The 19,045-nt window shown below is 41.3% G+C and overlaps 1 protein-coding gene across 3 annotated transcripts in view; it reads right to left on the bottom strand.

Annotated features, from left to right (window-relative positions):
- Positions 1-701: 701 nt before the first annotated feature.
- Positions 702-19,045, bottom strand: part of TRPC7 (transient receptor potential cation channel subfamily C member 7) — a 72,547-nt gene continuing 54,203 nt past the window's right edge. The window contains exons 7-12 of one of the 3 annotated variants that reach the window (XM_064458107.1): positions 12,379-12,574; positions 9,301-9,522; positions 6,343-6,423; positions 3,162-3,215; positions 1,789-1,864; positions 702-929 (exon numbers count right to left, since the gene is read on the bottom strand). In XM_064458107.1, the coding sequence (XP_064314177.1) occupies positions 787-929; positions 1,789-1,864; positions 3,162-3,215; positions 6,343-6,423; positions 9,301-9,522; positions 12,379-12,574 (772 nt within the window). In that variant the 3' untranslated portion in view covers positions 702-786. The remainder of the gene's footprint in view (positions 930-1,788; positions 1,865-3,161; positions 3,216-6,342; positions 6,424-9,300; positions 9,523-12,378; positions 12,575-19,045) is intronic. The other 2 variants (XM_064458108.1, XM_064458109.1) reach the window with 2 other exon arrangements.

Genomic DNA, 19,045 nt, shown 5'->3' on the forward strand with positions numbered 1-19,045 from the left:
CAGTACACTGTTGTTCAAGCTGGGATCATCTAAGGATAAGAGAGAGGCTAGGTGTGTACAAAGGGATCATATCCGTTGGTGGACTAGCTAATACAGCTGGAAAAGGCGGAGCGGAGTTTTTGGCTGGGAGTCCCTTTATCAGGTTGTAGCAGAGGGGTGAAAGGATGCTTTACCCAACAATCTTGGCCCATTTTTCCAATGCCGTCATCAGTCTAAAAAGCAGATGACCTCTACCTGCCATACTTTCTTTACCTTAGTGATTTCAGCAGGTGTTTTCTCATTTGCTTTTCATTAACCACAGTGCTGTTCAAAGTTATCTTCATGGATGCCCGTGTAAACATAAAAGGAGAGAACACACCCAACGATAGGAATTTCTAAAATTTTTCAAGGAATATGCTTGGCACATTTTTTCTTCAGACTTCACCCAGTTCTGTTCCGTACAGTCTCAGTTGGTATGAATGAGCACAGTTGCACTGTCTTCACTAGAGTCAGATGGGTGAAGATCTGGCTTTTTTGCCTTTAACTAGAGGTGCCTTCCCCATGATGCATCTATTTCTGATGTTAAGGGGCTTATTTTTTTACCAGTAAGTCACTTTTGTGTTGTATAAGTTTTAACTGGTAACTCACTAAGCACAGGAGTAATGCAAAGTGCTCCTACCAATACTTGCTAGTTAGCAAAAGCTGAGTGTGCAGTACCCATCTTTTGCGTGGTTTTTGCCCTCCTAAGATGCTGGTTGAGACTGAATAATGTTTAGAAAGCCAGTTGCTTTTTTTCTGTGTTCACCATCAAATGTCCTTATTTAAGTTCTTCCCAAATTTGTCGCTCAGCTGCTGTATTAGTCTTGCCAGCTCGCCAGTAGCTTGTGACTTTTCCTCTAAGAGTTCATAGCGGAGACTAGAAATATCTTGCTTAATCTCTTTAAGTTCTCCTAAAAGGAGGAAAATGTTGTTGTTAGCAATATTGATCCAAATAATTAATCTCTATGGTTTTAAGACCTGAGAAAGCATAAATTTCAGTGTCTTTGGTCATGAATGTATGTGCAGTTACATATGGTATCCCTGCACTTATGCGCTTAATATTTGACACATAAGAAATAACCTGTACTTGCAGTAGTGGTTCTGACAGCGATAGCAAGTATGTATGGAAAGGTCATCTTTTTTCTCAAGTCTGTTTTCTCCTCACATATTGATCTCCACCTACACAGGGCATTTGCAGGAGGGTAGCAGCTAAGAGGAGTTAGAATGAGGTTCTTTTCCATTTGCATATAAATCCTACATGACATCATGGCCATACAAATCCTTATCCAGTTCAGAAGTCGTCCTCGGGACAGACATGGGCAGTACAGTCAGAAACTGCTTTACTTAGACCCCAGGGCAAGGTTAGGTGTTGGCAATATTGCGGGTGGTGTAAAGCAGGGAGAGGTGGAACTATGGGGCAGAGCAGGATTATGTAATGACAGACCCTATGATATTGTCCTGGTTTTGGCTAAGGTAGAGTTAATTTCCTTCCTAGTAGCTGGTACAGTGCTGTGTTTTAGATTTAGGATGAGAATAATGTTGATAACACACTGATGGTTTAGTTGTTGCTAAGTAGTGCTTGTACTAAATCAAGGACTTTTCAGCTTCCCATGCTCTGCCAGGTGCACGAGAATGTGCTCCCCTTAGTGTGAGCGTGAGCAAGCCCTCTCTCTACAGAGGATGTTAACTAAGCGCAACCCTCTTACTGGCCATATCAACAGCAACAATATTGCATGCTCTAATCTCTGTCAATTATAAAAATCCACTTGCCTTCATTGACCTCATCATTTTCTCGGTCAACCTGAGCCTTCAGTACATACCGCTTAATCAGACGTTTCATTATTTTCTGAAAAGAGAACAGAAACACTTAACATGTGCTTATCCACGTTGCCTCAACTCTAGACTCATTATGAGCAATTCAAACATTTGATTTCACTATGGATAAAACCTGGCTTCAGAGGATGCAAAGAGAATTTTTTATTGATTTCCCATTTATTTTATACTTTATATTATGAACTTTGCATTACAATAGTTGATTGACAGCCATTCCATAATAAGCCCACATATGAGGCACTTTGGGGTATTCTGTGGGATGCACATGAATAAAGAAAACACAGATGATCCAATAGCAAGCTAAGAAATGGTATCCAGAGCCTTCCTTTAGCATGTTGCTGTTTAAAGTATTAATAAAAAATACTTCACAGGAAGAAATAAGTGGTTAATTAATGATGTTAGCAAATTCACTCCTGATAACGAACTAAACATCTGACCTGAGCTTAACAGAAGGACTCTGTTTGCTTTGCAATTGGGGTTTTAGGAGAGAAAATATATTTAGTGAATGACAGTGAGAAGAGAGTTTGAACAGAAGCGGAGAACTTGGCTTAAGTGAGAGAAGTTGCTTAGGGAAATGGCAGATTTTAAGGGACATGCACAGGGGAAAACATAGAGCCATGTAGACTTATAAAATGGGAGATGATTTTTAGTAAGGAACAGTATATATGGAAATAGTAGAAGACGGCTATGGTTATGAACTTGCAATGTGATATTGTTCCAAAAAATGCATGTCATGTTTATCTAGAAGGAAAGTAACTTTGGCAGTCTTGGGCTACACACTGGGTTACAGCTGAAGGCCTGCATCTTTGCCAGCTCTTCACTACAGAGAAGACGCTCATCAATAGGGAAAAAGGATCTCAACAATGATAAACATAAAAAGGATTGATCTATCAGAGACAATGATTTAGGTGCATCCTCTGCAAACAGAGAAGAGCTCAGTGAGCATCCAAGAACAGATACACAAGTGTCTTTCATTGACCAGATGGCCACTGTTAAGGGAAAAGCCTCTCCCAGCACGGGCTCACTTATTCATGGAGCAATCACATCTCTGCCTTGAACATCACTGAAAAAGGCTGCAAAGAGTGTGAAATATGAATTAAGGAATCAGTACATCTGCTCTTTTTTCTTAGTAGCCAAATATGGATTATAGCAGTGCAAAAGGCATGTGAACATCAGAGAAGGATCCAGTCATTTGTATAGGTCATGCAGTCATGGAATATGGGATGTCTAAGACTGTCCTTGCATCAAAGAGGCACCTGGCTAACCGTGTGAGTCATTAAGGCAACAGAGATGAGGCATAGCGCACGTACGGTGTGTTGAAGATGGCCAAGGTAGTAGAATCCAGAGGGAGGTAGGGTTGTCACCTGAGAAAACATAAATGAAGTAATGTTTGGGGAAAGTAGGGAAAACCTGGATCCAAAAATAAATTATTCTTTTTTTCAGAACAGACGACAGAGGAAATTTAGAGTAAAACAAGGAATCAGCACACAGTGAATGCTCTTATTACCTGGAAAAATATGATAACATAACATCTATCTTCTCCAGTTTCCATACAGCTTATATTTTTGATGGACACTACTCAAACGTTGTCTTATATTACCCACTATGTGTGATAAAAGTCACAAACCTACGGCTGCCTAGTCTATCAAATACATGTTGTAGTCAGATACGGCTGCAGAAACTAAATGTTAAAAATGTGACCACTTTTTATCAAGAGTCTACTCAGCCACTTAGTGAATATTTCTGCCAATAGCTTTAGGAAAGTAATTAAATTTTGCCTCAATATTGCACTGTGGCTTCTAAGCCTCGCTTCTCCCCTTCTCCCCAGTTCTGCTCTGTTTAGCCTCAATGAGTGAAATAGCCTTTGCAAAATAATCCTGGATACTGCAGGGAAATGCTGAACAAAACTGACAGACAGCCTCTTGATAATGAATGCTAAACTTGAAACAATTCAAAGACATCTGATTTCTATAAAGTACTGTTCCCCCATTCTCTGAAATTCTGAAGAATTGAAATTCTTCAGGTCTTACGGATCTTTTATACTATGCAACAGTTAACTACTGGGTGTTGGTCTTAAAAGGGTCTTAAAAGAATGGGAACAGGTCAGGCATAACTCTGCACTGAATTTAATCTTTTTTATGTATTTATTGGCACAACTTTCTAGCTTTGCATTTACCATCAGCTATCTGAACACTTTCTAGACCATCTAGCACAGAGGGAAGTGCGAAGAAAAGGACAGATTTGTGGTCAAGGTGATGAAATTGGACTCATGAGATTTGGGGCTCAATTTCTGGTTCAACCATAGGCTTTTTGGGTGTGGTAAGTCCCACTCACTCCTCTGTTCCTTGTCTTTAATGTGGAGGCCATGACGTCTTCTCACTTCACTAGTTATAGTGTTTTATTCTGGACTTCACTTATATGCACCATTGAAGATCACATTGTTACAGACCTTAATACTGCTATTTAATTCACAGGTTTCTTCTTGCTGTTGTGTTTGTGGTCACTGTAGATGTCATTTGGCATGAGTGTGGGAGGTCCCAGGGCAGCACTAATGGGAGGAAATGCTTTGCATCTTCATGTCCCTGGTCAAAATCAGGTGCATGTCAGCAGTGATCAGAGGGGACAACCACTCACTGGGCATCAGATCTCAAACCTGCTGATCTCAAATGCACACGTTGTCAGTTAGGCAGCAAAAGAGCTCAAGAGTGAAGCAAGCAAAGGAATTTGCTCATTTCTTATCTCTTTGCTATTTTGTCTCTCCAAACAGCAAAGAAATAGACCTCTGAGCCTTTAAAGGGACAGCGTATTCCTTCTATTTTTTTTCCTGACAAATCCTTTCCTGAGTTTTGCAGGTGATGTTGTTGATAACATGACAGACTGCAGTGCTGAAAGTGGGAAAAATGTGTGAGCTTGGCACAGCATTTTAGCAATGCTCCATCTTAAAGTCTGACCTCAAGATGGTTTGATAAAGGTATCATTTTGCCTGATCTAGTTTATTTCCAGATCATGGCAGCTGTGTGTTGACTTGTTCTTCCTACTTCTCAAATTATTGCATGTTTAGATTCTGTATATATTTGTTATCCCTCAAGAGCACTGTCTATGTAGTCCAAGTACACTGACTGCAGATACATCACTTGAAAAGTACCACTGAGGAAAACAGTTCAGCAAGAAGCTACTGCATCAAAGGTTTTCACTGTTGTAGAAGAAAACTTGCTGGCCAGATTATCAAACTGGTTGTTCTTCTTTATATTTAGATAATCAAGACTATTACAATCTCCGTATATTATTTGGGCAATTTCTTCCTGCAACTTTCTGAGATCTTTTGAAGACAAGCCTAGTAGGAGCATTATTAAAGCAAAATAGCAGGTAGTTATCCTTTTCTACCTATTTTTCACAGCTGTCTTTGGCTTTTTCAGCGTTGGAGATAAGAGTGTGCTTTACCACAAATGTTAGGTGGTCTCATGTAGACGTAATAGCTACAGGAAGAGAACAAGTCCAGCAGGGGCTGACCTGTGGGTTTGAATAGACAGGAAAATGCCAGAAATGCTGAAAGGCTATTTTGAGCGGGATACAATCATCTCTTCCCTTTGGCTTTGATGGTATCAAGCCAACTAACTCCAGATGCCAGAGTGAATGTATTCCGTGTCTAACTTAGATTTTTAGACATGCCTCCTATCCTGGCACAAAAGCCTGGAAAACTTTTAAAACCAGTAAAAATTTATTACTGGTTTATTGAGTGGTCTGCTGTAAAGCCTAGGAGCCCGTCGTGCCAGATGCTGTACCAACACAAGACAAACCAACTCTAGAATTGCCGCTGCACATTTTATCCAATTTAACTATTGTTTTCCTCAACTTTCTTTAATGTCGGTTCCTTCAGACGTATCATTGGCCGTCAGATTCCTTTTCACTTTACGTTAAAAATAAGGAGAAAATCCCCTGGGCCACATTTTGTGTACTAAGTTGCCCTACTACATGTTTGCACAAGAAATAATACATCTGCTGGCACAAACACTCCAGCTGAGTGGCAGTTGCGTTAGCTCCTGCGATGGCTGGGGTACCCCGTGCCACCGCTGCAGCCACCAGTATGTTTGAACTGTACCACATTGCAGGTTTAGCTTGGTAGGACAAGTCACTGCCAGAGAAAGCACATGCAAATGTTAATGCAAAGGCTGGAGAGATGATGCTGTGTCATGACAGGTGAAATGCTGTCAGTGCAAGACTGGAGGATTAAAGCTTGAATGATATTTCTTGTATTAAATTAAACACCCTTGAGTGGAATTAATTAGCATGACAAACACTAACACTTAAGCGTATTTCCATGGGTGATAGGCTGTGTTTGTCTCTGAAGTGCCCCAGCCCAGTCCTGTGCCCGTGCTAAGCCACAGCCTGGCACATCACAGGATGGCATCGACTAGAAAACATGACCCTTGCAGGTAAGAGCTGTTCACTGACAGATCTCTTCCCTGGCTCCTGCTTTCATGCTGTGATTACCTGGTATCTTGTGGGCTTGTTATAAGCGTTCTTCCCAGAAAAAAATTCTGTATTTCGAGTGCTAGAGTGAAAACGAACTTTCTGAAATTATAAAACATCATGATATAATTAAATCAATGATACCTTCTCATACCCAGATAGACCCAGACTAGACAGAGCTTTATAAAAACAGTAGGAAATGGTTCAATGTATGAGTAGAATAAAAGCCAGCACATTCAGGTCTAAAAAAGTAAACTTGTGAAAGACAGAAAAGGGTCATAAACCACAAATTACTGAAAAAAAGTTGGATTCTAAATTGTCTATGCAAAAATGGTATTCTCACACAAGTTTTAGACAAGAAGGTGTAAAAAGGCACAAAAGATGTTAAATAGAATGGTGATTACCAATAGAGAATACAAGTTAAGAAAAGAAGAAAAATAAATACTTGTGTTTAAAGAGAACAAATCAATGTGGTACAAAAACAAATTCTGAAACAGAATTGATTTTCATCAGTCCTTTTGAAACAATAGTACCATTTTCTACTTTTTTATCTCAACAAATATATACTTTTTTTTTCAGATAGAGCAGTATTTTTTATCAGCGGACAACACAGCTACTAATTTTGTCCTCTAGAAGCTTTGAAGGAGACTTTTTTGAAGACTACACACAATATTTGTAAGCTATTTCTTTGTCTCTGTTTTCCATCTCTGAACTTTTTAGTCCAAGTGTTAATGAAAAAGAAATTGCTTGTTCAAAGGAATTAATTCATGTCATAGACCTAGAGAAGCCAATACATATCATATACCTCTGCACCTATATGTAAGTGTATGTACAAGGAAGGCACCGGGTAATGTTTTTTTCCCCTGACTGGACCAGAGGTCTTGAGAAATAGGTAATTTTTTTTCCTTTTTTTTTTTTTTTTTTTTTAATCATGATGCTCATAATGATCAGAGTAAAAGCCTGAAGTAATCACGTAATTTTATTTTTTTTATTTCTCACTCATCAGGTGTGCCATGGTCTTACAGAGACTGTTTTGAAGATGATCTGTAAATAAAATCAACAGGCAAGCAAGAAATGACTGATAGTCTTAATTATTTATGTCAAAGCCATGGAAACTAATAATTTTGCATAAGTTCCATGAAAAAGGGCAAGCCAGACACTTTCACTCATGTGGCTTAGGGAAGGAGAGGCTTAGAGAAAATTTTGTTGCTTTGGTTTATAATTTGAAGCAGAAATGAAATTTCAAACAAAGCGAGCTTTATATGGTTAGATTCAAATAGCATTTTAAAAAATATTATCTTTTTTAATCATTAGTTGAGATAGTTAAAGGACAAGCGTTTCTTCCATTTCAAGACTTGACTGTTCTAGTGAGTCTTTCAGTAATCAATAGTAGTGTTAAATTAACTTATAGAGTAAAATGCCCCCAAGTGCTTGTCTATCTCAGCAGTGCTCACCGTGTTGGGTAGATTGTTAACATGGAGGAGACTCCATGGATATACTTCTCCCTCCAGTTTAGGCTCTGGTAGAGACTGAATGGACATCAGACATGAGCAGCTCTCTTAAACTCATGGGAGCGTGATCTCCTCCAAGGCCGTGGGCTTTGCCTGGAACCGGACAGCTCACCTTGAGTTGTTGTATTGCTCAGCTCTTTGCTCCGTCAAGGAGAGCCAAGAGAGCCAGGCAAAGCCCAAAAGCAGGCTGCATGTTACAAACACAAACTCTGCAAAGCTTCCTACAACTTTCTTTTCCTTCTCCTCAGTGTCTCTTAGTACACCTCTTCCCTTCTCCCAGTATAAAACTGGGGGTAGGCTGCCCACATCTCATCTCCCTAGAATGGCTGGCCAAACCTGCCAGGGAGCCACATCAGCCTCTCACGTGCAGTGACTATAAGAAATAACAGACAACATATTTTAGAGGGCTTTTCTTTTCCCCCAGGAACGGGATCCCAGTGTTGTTCTCTTGTTTCAGACCCAGCTTAAGATGAGAAAATTAAATAAAGGCCAGGACACTTTTAAGCAAAGCTGCCTCCTCGCACCTTTGAATCCACTGAATTTAATGAAAGCATCTGAGCAGCTGTGGCTGAGTTCCTGTGAATGTTTTGGGTGTTTTCTTCTCCAATGTAAAGCAGGTGGTCTTGCCCTGTGAGTGGGATGGTGTTTCTTATGTGCTGGGAACACTTCATCTCTGCACAGTGTTGCAGATAATAATTTCCACGAGCAACATAATTTTCTCTAATTTTGCTGGCATTTTTCCATGGGGAAGCAAAGCTAATTCTGTTGGGAAGGGTCTGGATGTTGACCATATTCTTGCATCTCTCTTGTTTTGTCATGAGGACTCTCATTAGTGCTGAGGAAAGCGTGCTGCTGTGGAGCCAGGATTTCCAAAGCAAATTTCTATTTCAAATGACCAAAGGGGCGGTGACTGAGGCAGGATCTACCCATTAGTGGCTACACATCACTAGGCAGATTAAGTAGAGAGGTTGTTAATTATAGCTTTAGGTATTTAGGAGTTGTTATTAAGCCCTGCTTGGAAACTTGTTCCCAGACCTGGAACAGCAGAAAATGTCATAATATCAGTAAAATTAATTTGGAAATCAGTTAAAGGAAGGTGGATGTTTTGAAGAGGCGTAAAGGCCTGCTGGGTAGATGAGGGGCCAGACAAACTAGGATCCTATTTGTGCCTCTGCTTCTCCCCTTGGTCTTTTCCCTTGCTTATCTGGCCTTGGGAAACTCCCTCATAAAAGAACCTGTTTTTATAAAAGTTGCTCTTTTCCCAGTGTCCTGTCAGTGTCCAGTAAAATGAGGCCACAAGTCTGGGAGGGCCCTCTAGGTGCAATGTAATACAACTAATACGCAGTGAAGAGGCTGAGTAAGAGGCTGTGCTGTCCCTGATCTGCCTGTGTACTGTGCAACCCCCTCCGGAAGGTCCCTGGCATGAATCTTTTCTGCAAACAAGGTGAAAAGTGAAGATACAACATACCCGTTGTTTGGAATTCAGCATCCCCATCTCAAGGTCATTTTCACAGTTTTTGGCCTTAGATTTGCAGAGTTTTATGAGGCACATTTTTATTCTCAGTATGAGATAATAAAATGATTTAGGGCTTGGCACTAGGTTAAAAGGAGCAGGTAAAGTCCTTCCTTCGTCAAAGTAGGATAGCCAGAGCTTGGCACGTGCAAACTTCCACTCCACATCTGCATCCTCCTTGGGAAGGGAAGAGAAAAAGAAAAGCCGAACACCCAAATGAATAATTAGCAAACGGGAAGGAGTTTAGCTATGACAGAGACAAACACACAGCTAGGGTTTAACTAGAATCAGATTTCCATTTGCAAACCAAGATCCCTGCACGCAACGTGTCTCTGTAGGTTTCTCTGTGGTCATCTCAAAATAAGGAAAATTTGAACAAAGCAATGGATAACCAAAGAGTATCTGTCCTCCCAATACTAGGCTATTTCTTATTTTCTTGTACATCAAAAGGGCTGTCTTTCAGTAACAATTTGGTGCTTGTGCTATGCCGATAAATGACTGTGTCAGAACATATACAGAGTCACGGAAAGCAGAAGGAACTTTTATGTGCACAACAAGAACAAAGACTGTCTCTGATCAACTGCAATGTTATCTAACTGCCAGCTAACTGTTATCACTGCATTTGCCAGGCAACCCCCACAGAAGAGGCTAGGTCGCAGATTTCTTCTATTATTAGCTGATTTCCTCATTGATCCTGTTTGCATTCACCATCATGTACCCCTACATCAGTACACCTTAATTCTCTTACTGTTCACCTCCTGCCACTGATGAAGGTGGAGAAAAAGTCCATCACTCAGTGCCTGTAATTTTCTTTATGAACTATCAAGGTGGGCCATGATCACTTCCAAGTACAGGGGCCAGGTTTAGCACATACTTTATGGGTCTGCTTGGCGTTTGTATAGGAGGATGGTCAGGGCAATGTATCAGGACCATTTATCAGGCAAAAGAAAGGATGTGATACAGCTGCTTTCATTGTGGTTTATGTTGAGGCCAGCAGCATCAATAGGAGAGTGGGTCTGCCAATACCCCATATTCATGCACATCTGTGTTCTGCTGAAATTAATAACCTCTGACTACCCCATAGCCCTGAAACCCAGTCAAAAACTGGCATAGCACAACTGACATTAATTCTGTCACAGTTACAGCAATGTGTCTTCGCCAGTGGAGCAGCATTCACTTCTGCTTGACCTTCTCATTGCTTGGGGTTGCCCCCCACAGAAGCCTCAAGATGAATTACAGTGGAAATCATTTGTGAACTGTTTATGGTCACAAGAAGCTAAGGGTCTACTGATAGACGTAGTTCTGGTTTCTGGTTGGCAAAAGGACTTTTTTTCTTTCCATAAACGCCAAGTTGGCAGGAAGCACTAATACTTGAAGCATTAGCAGAATAAAACCAGAAGTAGCTGAAGAGAGATGTTCAATGGAAACCATGAGAATGTGGTCTTGTCACTCCAGCTAAGAGTAAAACGTGTCCCCACTGACCATAAAGGGATTTAATTCCTAAGTAATGACCATCCTTTGTCATTAGTGACAGTGCTATCATCAGATAAACACATAGGCAAAAAGCACTTCCTCTGCAGTCAGTAGGATGACGCTGTCTTTAATCTTCCTGCTACTGAGGACTGAAAGGAACTAGGATGAGATTTACTAGTTCTTCCCAGTCCTCAAGTATGAAGATCTGGGCCAAACAGCTCACACTCGTTTTGCTTGCTGATAGTCACAAGGAGTCTTTAACAAAGTTTTGAAAATTTCCACACAATCAAGAATGATGATAAAGCATTTTTCCAGGAAAATGGTCATCACAAAGTTTAGACTAGAAAGTCAATATAGGTCAGCTATTCAGGTATTTTTAGAGATTTTTTCTTTGGAAACTTTCAAGAGCATGTCTACCTATTACAATAAACTAGAAAAAGCAGTAAGAGGCTGAGACCCCTTCAGAAGTAAATCTTGTGTCCGTAGAAGAGGATTCAGAGATGCTTGATCTTAAGTGATTAGAAGCCTTTGGGGAAATGACTCTGCCTTCTGAATGCAGGAAGGCTTCTGGGGCAAAGAACGTACATAAGGTCTCTCTGACATTTAGACTTAGTTAAAGCAGGCATAAGATAGAGTTATATTTGCATGACAGTACATGGGTGAATCAGACGCTTCAGTGAGAAAGTATTTTCAGCTCTGGCCTTTTGCAGCGTCAGGCTCTGAGGGGAGATTAGAACAAGTAATTAATACAAACCCAGCTATGGAAACTTGGCATTTAACAAAGCAGAAGAAAGTGGTGACTCAGCATTAACGTTATACAAATCATGGGTTTTTCTGCCTTTATTTACATTAGCTGGGGGTTGTTTATATCCAAAGCACTTAGCAAATCCAGTCTGCTAATGCCAATACTACTGAACAAGTTGGGGTAAACCCTGCGAACAGCTTTCTACAGAAACCTATTCATATTCCTTGAGGGTGTGTTCATATCCTTTGAAAGTTGCTTTTTGTGAATTTTCATGCAGTTACGTTTTGCAGACCTAGACATTCCTCAAAAAAATCTATATTAAGCTTGTATAGCTGGATTTTGGAAGATGTGAAATTTTTAAATATGCAGACATGAGTTTCAGACCTACATGGGCTTGGGTTTTTAAGCAGTAGAGAACAGTGCAAAAAGCCAGGTGAAATATTACTTGCTCTATCATAAGTAAACAATGCAGCTAAGATAACACACATGTAGATAAATTATCATAATGAGCATAGTAAAAAATATCACAAACTGCTTTCATTAAATACATATAAAGGAAATTGAGTTTACTCACAGATGGTCATTAAAGACAAGGAAGTTGAATTTGTTCTAGAAATGATTCATTGTTAATTTTTCATTCAATCCTAATTTAAGGAGGACAGACACAGCCTTAACTCTTACAGACCACAAGATTTGTGTTTCAGCCTCACTCTGATCTTCACAGGGAATAATTTACAGCTTCCGTGTTTTTTTTAAATTTTCACTATGAGTCATAATTAAGGACATTGAGTTTGTAATCTAATTTCTTATCTTACCTCAATTTCCTGATAGGAGTTGTTGATCATGGCTATTAGCATATTAAGCAGCACCACCACCATAGTCACATTATATACTCCATAGAGTACGTATCCAATATTCTCAATGAATTTATGATCGTACTTCAGCACCACAGATATCACTTCAGATAAGCCAAATATTGACCAGAATAAGGTTTTAAAACTTTCTTCTACCCTAAAAATAAAGCAAACAATCACTTTATAGAGTTGACCAAATGCTAATAATAAAAGTGTCAGTACACCAGTATGAATATGATGCTTTGGCACAGTCAGTGTAAGCCATTATCTATTGCCCAGGGATGTGCCAAGACATATTTCCTGATTTGATAAAGAAACATGATTTCTGATTGATACTATAAGGTTACAGCGTCCCCTTCTTTGCTCTCTCTGTTCTTCTCAGGTGTATTATTTTGTACTTGGATTTTGTGTCCCTATTAAGGATTTCTTCACAGGCAACTTGTAGTTTGAAACATTTTGTGTAGGGTTTTTTAATTCTACTTACTCACCCTTTTCTTGTCCAGAAAAGACAGGCAGAGATTATCTGGGAAAGGGAAGAAGGAACCTAGTTTGACCTCCTTGTAAGCAGTTTCCAGGGCAGAAGAGGAGCATTACTTTTTACCCAGGAGGAGTGACTGAAAAGTTCTGATTAGTGGCATTAGTGTAACAAGCACACAGTGCAAATGTAGTCAGGCCATAGTCTGATTTTCTTCCCATCCTGCTTTGGGACTGCAAACAAGCCAAATGCCCAAACATTTGTAGCAAAAATTAGAAATTAAGGAGTGGTAGAAGATGTTACAGAGAGGCGTTTTGATTTAATTATTACCCTTCCTTGAAAGTAGAAAGGAACCAGAGGAAAATTAAAAGGTTGAAAGATAGGAAAAAAGAGGGGAATAAGCCAACAACAAAGAGAAGTGGGGCTGGAAAAGATGCAGCTGGATTGACAGGTCAAAAGAGGAGCATGATTCAGAGGAGTCAAAGCCATAACAGGCATAAGGGGAGCAGCCACAGCTGAGAAAAAGAAAGAAAGGAAGGAAAGGAAGGAAGGAAAGGAAGGGAAAGGAAAGGAGAGGAGAGGAGAGGAGAGGAGAGGAGAGGAGAGGAGAGGAGAGGAGAGGAGAGGAGAGGAGAGGAGAGGAGAGGAGAGGAGAGGAGAGGAGAGGGAAAGGAAGGGAAAGGAAAGGAAAGGAAAGGAAAGGAAAGGAAAGGAAAGGAAAGGAAAGGAAAGGAAAGGAAAGGAAAGGAAAGGAAAGGAAAGGAAAGGAAAGGAAAGGAAAGGAAAGGAAAGGAAAGGAAAGGAAAGGAAAGGAAAGGAAAGGAAAGGAAAGGAAAGGAAAGGAAAGGAAAGGAAAGGAAAGGAAAGGAAAGGAAAGGAAAGGAAAGGAAAGGAAAGGAAAGGAAAGGAAAGGAAAGGAAAGGAAAGGAAAGGAAAGGAAAGGAAAAAGAAGGGAGGGAGGGAGGGAGGGAGGGAGGGAGGGAGGGAGGGAGGGAGGGAGGAAGGAAGGAAGGAAGGAAGGAAGGAAGGAAGGAAGGAAGGAAGGAAGGAAGGAAGGAAGGAAGGAAGGAAGGAAGGAAGGAAGGAAGGAAGGAAGGAAGGAAGGAAGGAAGGAAGGAAGGAAGGAAGGAAGGAAGGAAGGAAGGAAGGAAGGAAGGAAGGAAGGAAGGAAGGAAGGAAGGAAGGAAGGAAGGAAGGAAGGAAGGAAGGAAGGAAGGAAGGAAGGAGGGAGGGAGGGAGGGAGGGAGGGAGGGAGGGAGGGATGCTGATACATTTTGGAAGCAGTTAGCTTAATTTTCAATTTAGAAGCAGTTTTGCCTTCACAGAATAGTCCTTAGCACATTAACAGTTAAGTACCTCCTCTTTCTCTCCCCTCCATCCGCACCAGCAGGTAAATACCTTCTAAGAAAACAATGCCATTGACAAATTATTTTTATGAAATGTTCTTTACTAGGGTGGCAGCCTAATCCTGCTAAATCTGTTTATAAAAACAGATTATAGACACAAGATACAACATGTCCTAAGGGAACAATAAGCTTTACACCAACTCTAGTATCAATTACATCATGCATAAAAGCAAGAGGAATTAATTTCAAGCCTTTGAAAAGCTAGTGCAGAGCATTGGACAGTTCCTTTCTGCCAAAGCAAACTGGTATTTATCTCCCATCATATGGTATTCCATATTCCATTTACAAGTAGCAGTAAGACTGCAGTAAATATTTAATATCATTCTCAGCTAGTAAAACTGCATTAACCTGGGGGGAGTAATCTTGAGTGGTATTTCAAATACATGTTGCACAACTTCATTTAAAATGTGTCTTTGTTTTCACTCTCCATGATACTCAGAGTCGCTGGTACCGTGTTCACTCCTCCTTGCTGCTTTGCATGAGGCTGGGACACCATGCAACAATACACTTGCGGGATGAGCTATGACTGTGCTGCAAACAAGTGCCACCACTTTTCCACTTGCTGGACATTTCCTCTCCTGTAACACTCTGGTCTTGTCTCCTGCCCTCATTGGCAGCAAGGTAACCGGCATTGATGTGTCAGATACCCTTCGCGGTTATGGTAGCCCCTGGCTGGTGCTTATTCTGTAAATGTTGTACCTTCCAGTTGAAGGACATATATAACACCAAAAATCTCTGGCTTCAAAATCCACCACCTAAGCCACTTATCAAACTAATAAAACCCATAACCCCCAGCCTTGATCCCAGCTGCACCCTGCTATTAACCTTCCTTTTTTAATTTGCAAAGGTTCTCTTAGTTTTGCACCCTGCCAGCAGATTTTAATATGACGTGTCATCTCTGCTCCTTTTCTGCAGCTGAAGCACTAACCTTTGCTCTGGAGTGGTGCCAGATTCTCCTTGAAAAGTTAATTAAGGACTGGGAGTGGCCTTAACCACCCTGAGTGCTGCAGATGAGGGAGGCAGGGTCCAGGGCGCTGGGGTCCAGTGCAAATGTCCATAGTCCTTATTCCTAGTGTCACGTAAGGGACCAGTGCCCATAGTGGTGAGACTGGGAAGGTGGTGTGGGAGGTGGACCTGACCTTTAACACCCCAAAACTGCTTAGCAATGCCCCAGGCAGGTGCAGCTCTCCCTCATGTAGAGGAAACCTTTCAAAAGAGACCTTGTATTAGTCCATCCCTACCCTCCAAAAAGGCTGGATGGCTCTTTCCTTCTCCCTTTTAGATTACTGCCAAATTGCATGAGATTTGGCACAGGTCACGGGGAACATCAGTTGGGTTTGGTTGTGGGTTTTTGGGTTTTTTTTTGGAGAACATCTTGTTAAAACATGAGATGAGGATGTTTGGAGCCAAGTTCTTAAAGATTCCAAGATGCTGATGTGTCTCATCCTTGCCAGCTAAGCAATTTACCCCCTTCCTGCAAGGTCAGCGGGTGTTTTATCCTTCTCAAAGGCAGACAAATGAAGGAATGGAGGAAGTCAGGAGTCCTGCCCAGACTGACAGCTCCTGGCAGCAGGACGATCTGGCAGTGGCAGATTGACTGATGCTCCTTGTGGAGGTGGGTACACTGCCATCTCTCTCTCTACTGTGGTAGAGCCAACTGTTGCAGTGAGGAGAGAGCAGAGAGATTTCTTTTGTTTCAATACACATACTCCTGTAAAAGTTAAACAAAGATTGTGCATCAAGGAAGAAAACAGACCAATAGACAATCATCTAACTCCAGATTTTCTTTGCTTTTGTAAACAGCAGTGTACTGTTAATCAAAAAAGATCATGGCAAGGCTACGATTTCATGTCAATCTTGTGTCCTCCTCTTTAAGAAAGCTTAAGGGATCCTTTCAGACTTATTTCCTTAAATTGATTGATTGAGACGTAACACTGCCAGAAAAGCAATGCAGTCAATATAATCTGCAAAAATATCACATTTTGACAAAGCAAAAATGAGAAGAAAAAAGCCTTCAAATCTTGAAGTAACACTGGCACTGAACGGTGAGTCACATTTCCCTTTGGGGAGGGTGAGCAGAAAACCTTGCATTGTAGCCTGCAGCTGATTTGTGATGCAGAAAGCAAGATGAATGCAATCAGTCTTGCCTCCATTTCGATCTTGTTTGCATAGCATGTTCTTAATTACAGGCTGTTTCAAGAGCTGTGTTCTGTACACAGCACACAATAAACAGATAAACATAACTGGGGTTGGTTGCAACTGTGGTGGAAATGGTCTACTTTTCAGCATTGAAGAACTCAAATTAAATTTTAAAAGTATACCATGGTTAGTTAAATAATCTGTGTGAAGTAAAGTCCACTGCATCTTTATTTCCTTTGCATCCAGAACATTAAAATGGAAGAAATGACAGAAACTTTGCATGATAATTCAGTTCAGAGGCCACTGGGGTGCTACGTGCTTGCTCTGGAGATGGCAACACAAGCAAAACAGAGCACACAATTTCAAAAGTGCAATAGCAAGAGAGGATGAAAGCTGAGTTAAACCAAACATTCACTGATTATTATCATTAGAACTAAGCAAGCAATTCCCTCTGAGTGTTATCTGGACAAACGTACGCTCTCTTCTGCCTACGTACTGTGCTGGGAAGCTGTGGTTTTCTTAAATGTGTAATTCGGGGTTATTTCAGTGAGTAGCTGTTCGTCTAAGGTTTCTCACTGAGGCTATCCAACGAGCTGTCAATTCAATGCCCTTTGAAATTGGCTACAATCAATTAGTGCACAAATCCAACGGGTCTTCTGTCATGACTAGCCAAGTGATCTCTGAGAATCAGGTCCCACAGTTGAATAGTCACATTTCTGAGTATAAAACTTGCTTTCTGTAAAATTTCACTCATCCTCATTAGAATTTGCAAACATGCTGCCAGTAAATGCATTCAGTGATGTCTCTGAAGTCACAGAAGGGTTATGAGGACACCAAAGTACGCGTTATTCTTCTTTGCACCAGTGAATTCTCAATGAATGAACAGCTGAGTTCCTTACTCAGTTCTAATGCTGAAATCTCCCTTCTTTTCATTAATAAGTTAATGGCAGCAGAAGCCCACCACCTTCAGCAAGGCCCACAGGCAGCTCATGAAAAATAGAGAAGGAAACGTTGCTAGAGCTGGTAGCTGCCCCTCTGCCAGTATAAACTTGCCATTAGTTTATTAAAATTGTTTGAGACTGTATACCTCAGGGTTTCTAGCTTGTTGAGTGAGATATCTGAGAAGGATTTTCAGGATAGAATGTTAATCTATTCTCTTTGTTTCATATGATGAAAGGGCTTATTTTCACTGATCTTCATTTGACACTCCCGTGTGTTTGAATGATCAGAAGAAAGTAAGTCTATTTTAAATCTCTTCCAAATTCTTCGAAGGAAAAGTTATGCTCATAGAAAATTTGCTTCATAACAACATGAAGTCCCTCCAGGATAAGTAGTCACCAGGCTGAAGTTAAGGAGGAAGAACACTGCTGTTTGATAAGACTCTTCCCAATCCAAACGTCCCTCAGGCATTTAAGCAACCTTTACTCCAGTGAGCAGTCAGCATATTAGTCAATGTTTGCTTATTATTTCCATCAAAAGATAGTAACTGCTGGAAGATCCACTTAGGTAATGAGTGTTAATGAAAGAGTTACTGCATGGCGTTGCATCAGAGACTGGAGTTTGTAAGTGACATGCTCTAGAGATGTGCCTGGGGGATACCGTAACTGAGGGTTGCTGTGCCACCAGGCAATCAAGGATGGTATCGACTCAGCTTCTCATTAAGTCTTGTGCTTCAAGGGCATCTCCTCCTCTTCAAATAAGAAGCAAGTCACATCCCAGATGTTCAATTTTCTTCTACCTTAACACCTAGCACAGATAAATGTAATTGCACCTGGCCTCATAAATCCTTCCATTAAAATGTATCCTGGGGAGAGGTCTATAAGGCATATTTGGCTCAATTAGATAAAGTAAACATCATGTTACACAAGAGGGTGGTGTGGTAAAACCGGCTCCTGTGCATTTGGAAGGAAACAGCCACTCGCAGGACAGAAATGATGCTGAAAAGGTCACTTCTCCTAGAGGAGCTACAAGCTAAGCCCCCAGCTCACCGTGTGACCTGTTAGAGAAATGACACATCAAATGCCAGCTGCTCTCTGCTCTGCATCTGGTACATGCCGTGGGCTCACGCATTACAAGCATGGCCTGGAAGTCAGATCATAGCAAGGGGAAAACATTATGCCAAGCTTTCCTCTTCCCTCACAGACGGGTGTGTGGGAAGGAAAGCTCCCACCGCGTTCCTAAGACAAGTCATAGTGGTTTTGTGAGACACAAAGCTGACTGCCACAGTGCTATGCTGGTGCCGCATCGCAGTGCAAGGGAGGAGGCTTTCCTGCGGATGCATGGGACATGTCCCTCTGACACAGCAGGGCGCCAGGATGTCCCCTCCTCTGAAAGCTCCTTCAAGACCTCGTCTTCCCTCCCCAGGGTTGGGGCTTGGGTTCCTGGCGTCCCAGAGAATCAAGGTTGCATTTTGTGCTATCTACGAAGGGTTGTAGGCTTTCCCTACAGCTGCAGGCTGAACCTCATTCTAGAAGCATTTGCCAGCTTCTTTCCCTTCCTGACATCCCTGACAAGGTGGAGACAGGGTCTCTGGCAGACCCACCTCGCAGGGCTGTGCGGCCACGCAACGAGCACTGGCAGGGGATCGTGACCCAGGCAGACCCACTGC

This window comes from Phalacrocorax carbo, chromosome 8 (genome assembly GCF_963921805.1).
Source record: "Phalacrocorax carbo chromosome 8, bPhaCar2.1, whole genome shotgun sequence".
NCBI classification, from domain to species: Eukaryota; Metazoa; Chordata; class Aves; order Suliformes; family Phalacrocoracidae; genus Phalacrocorax; species Phalacrocorax carbo.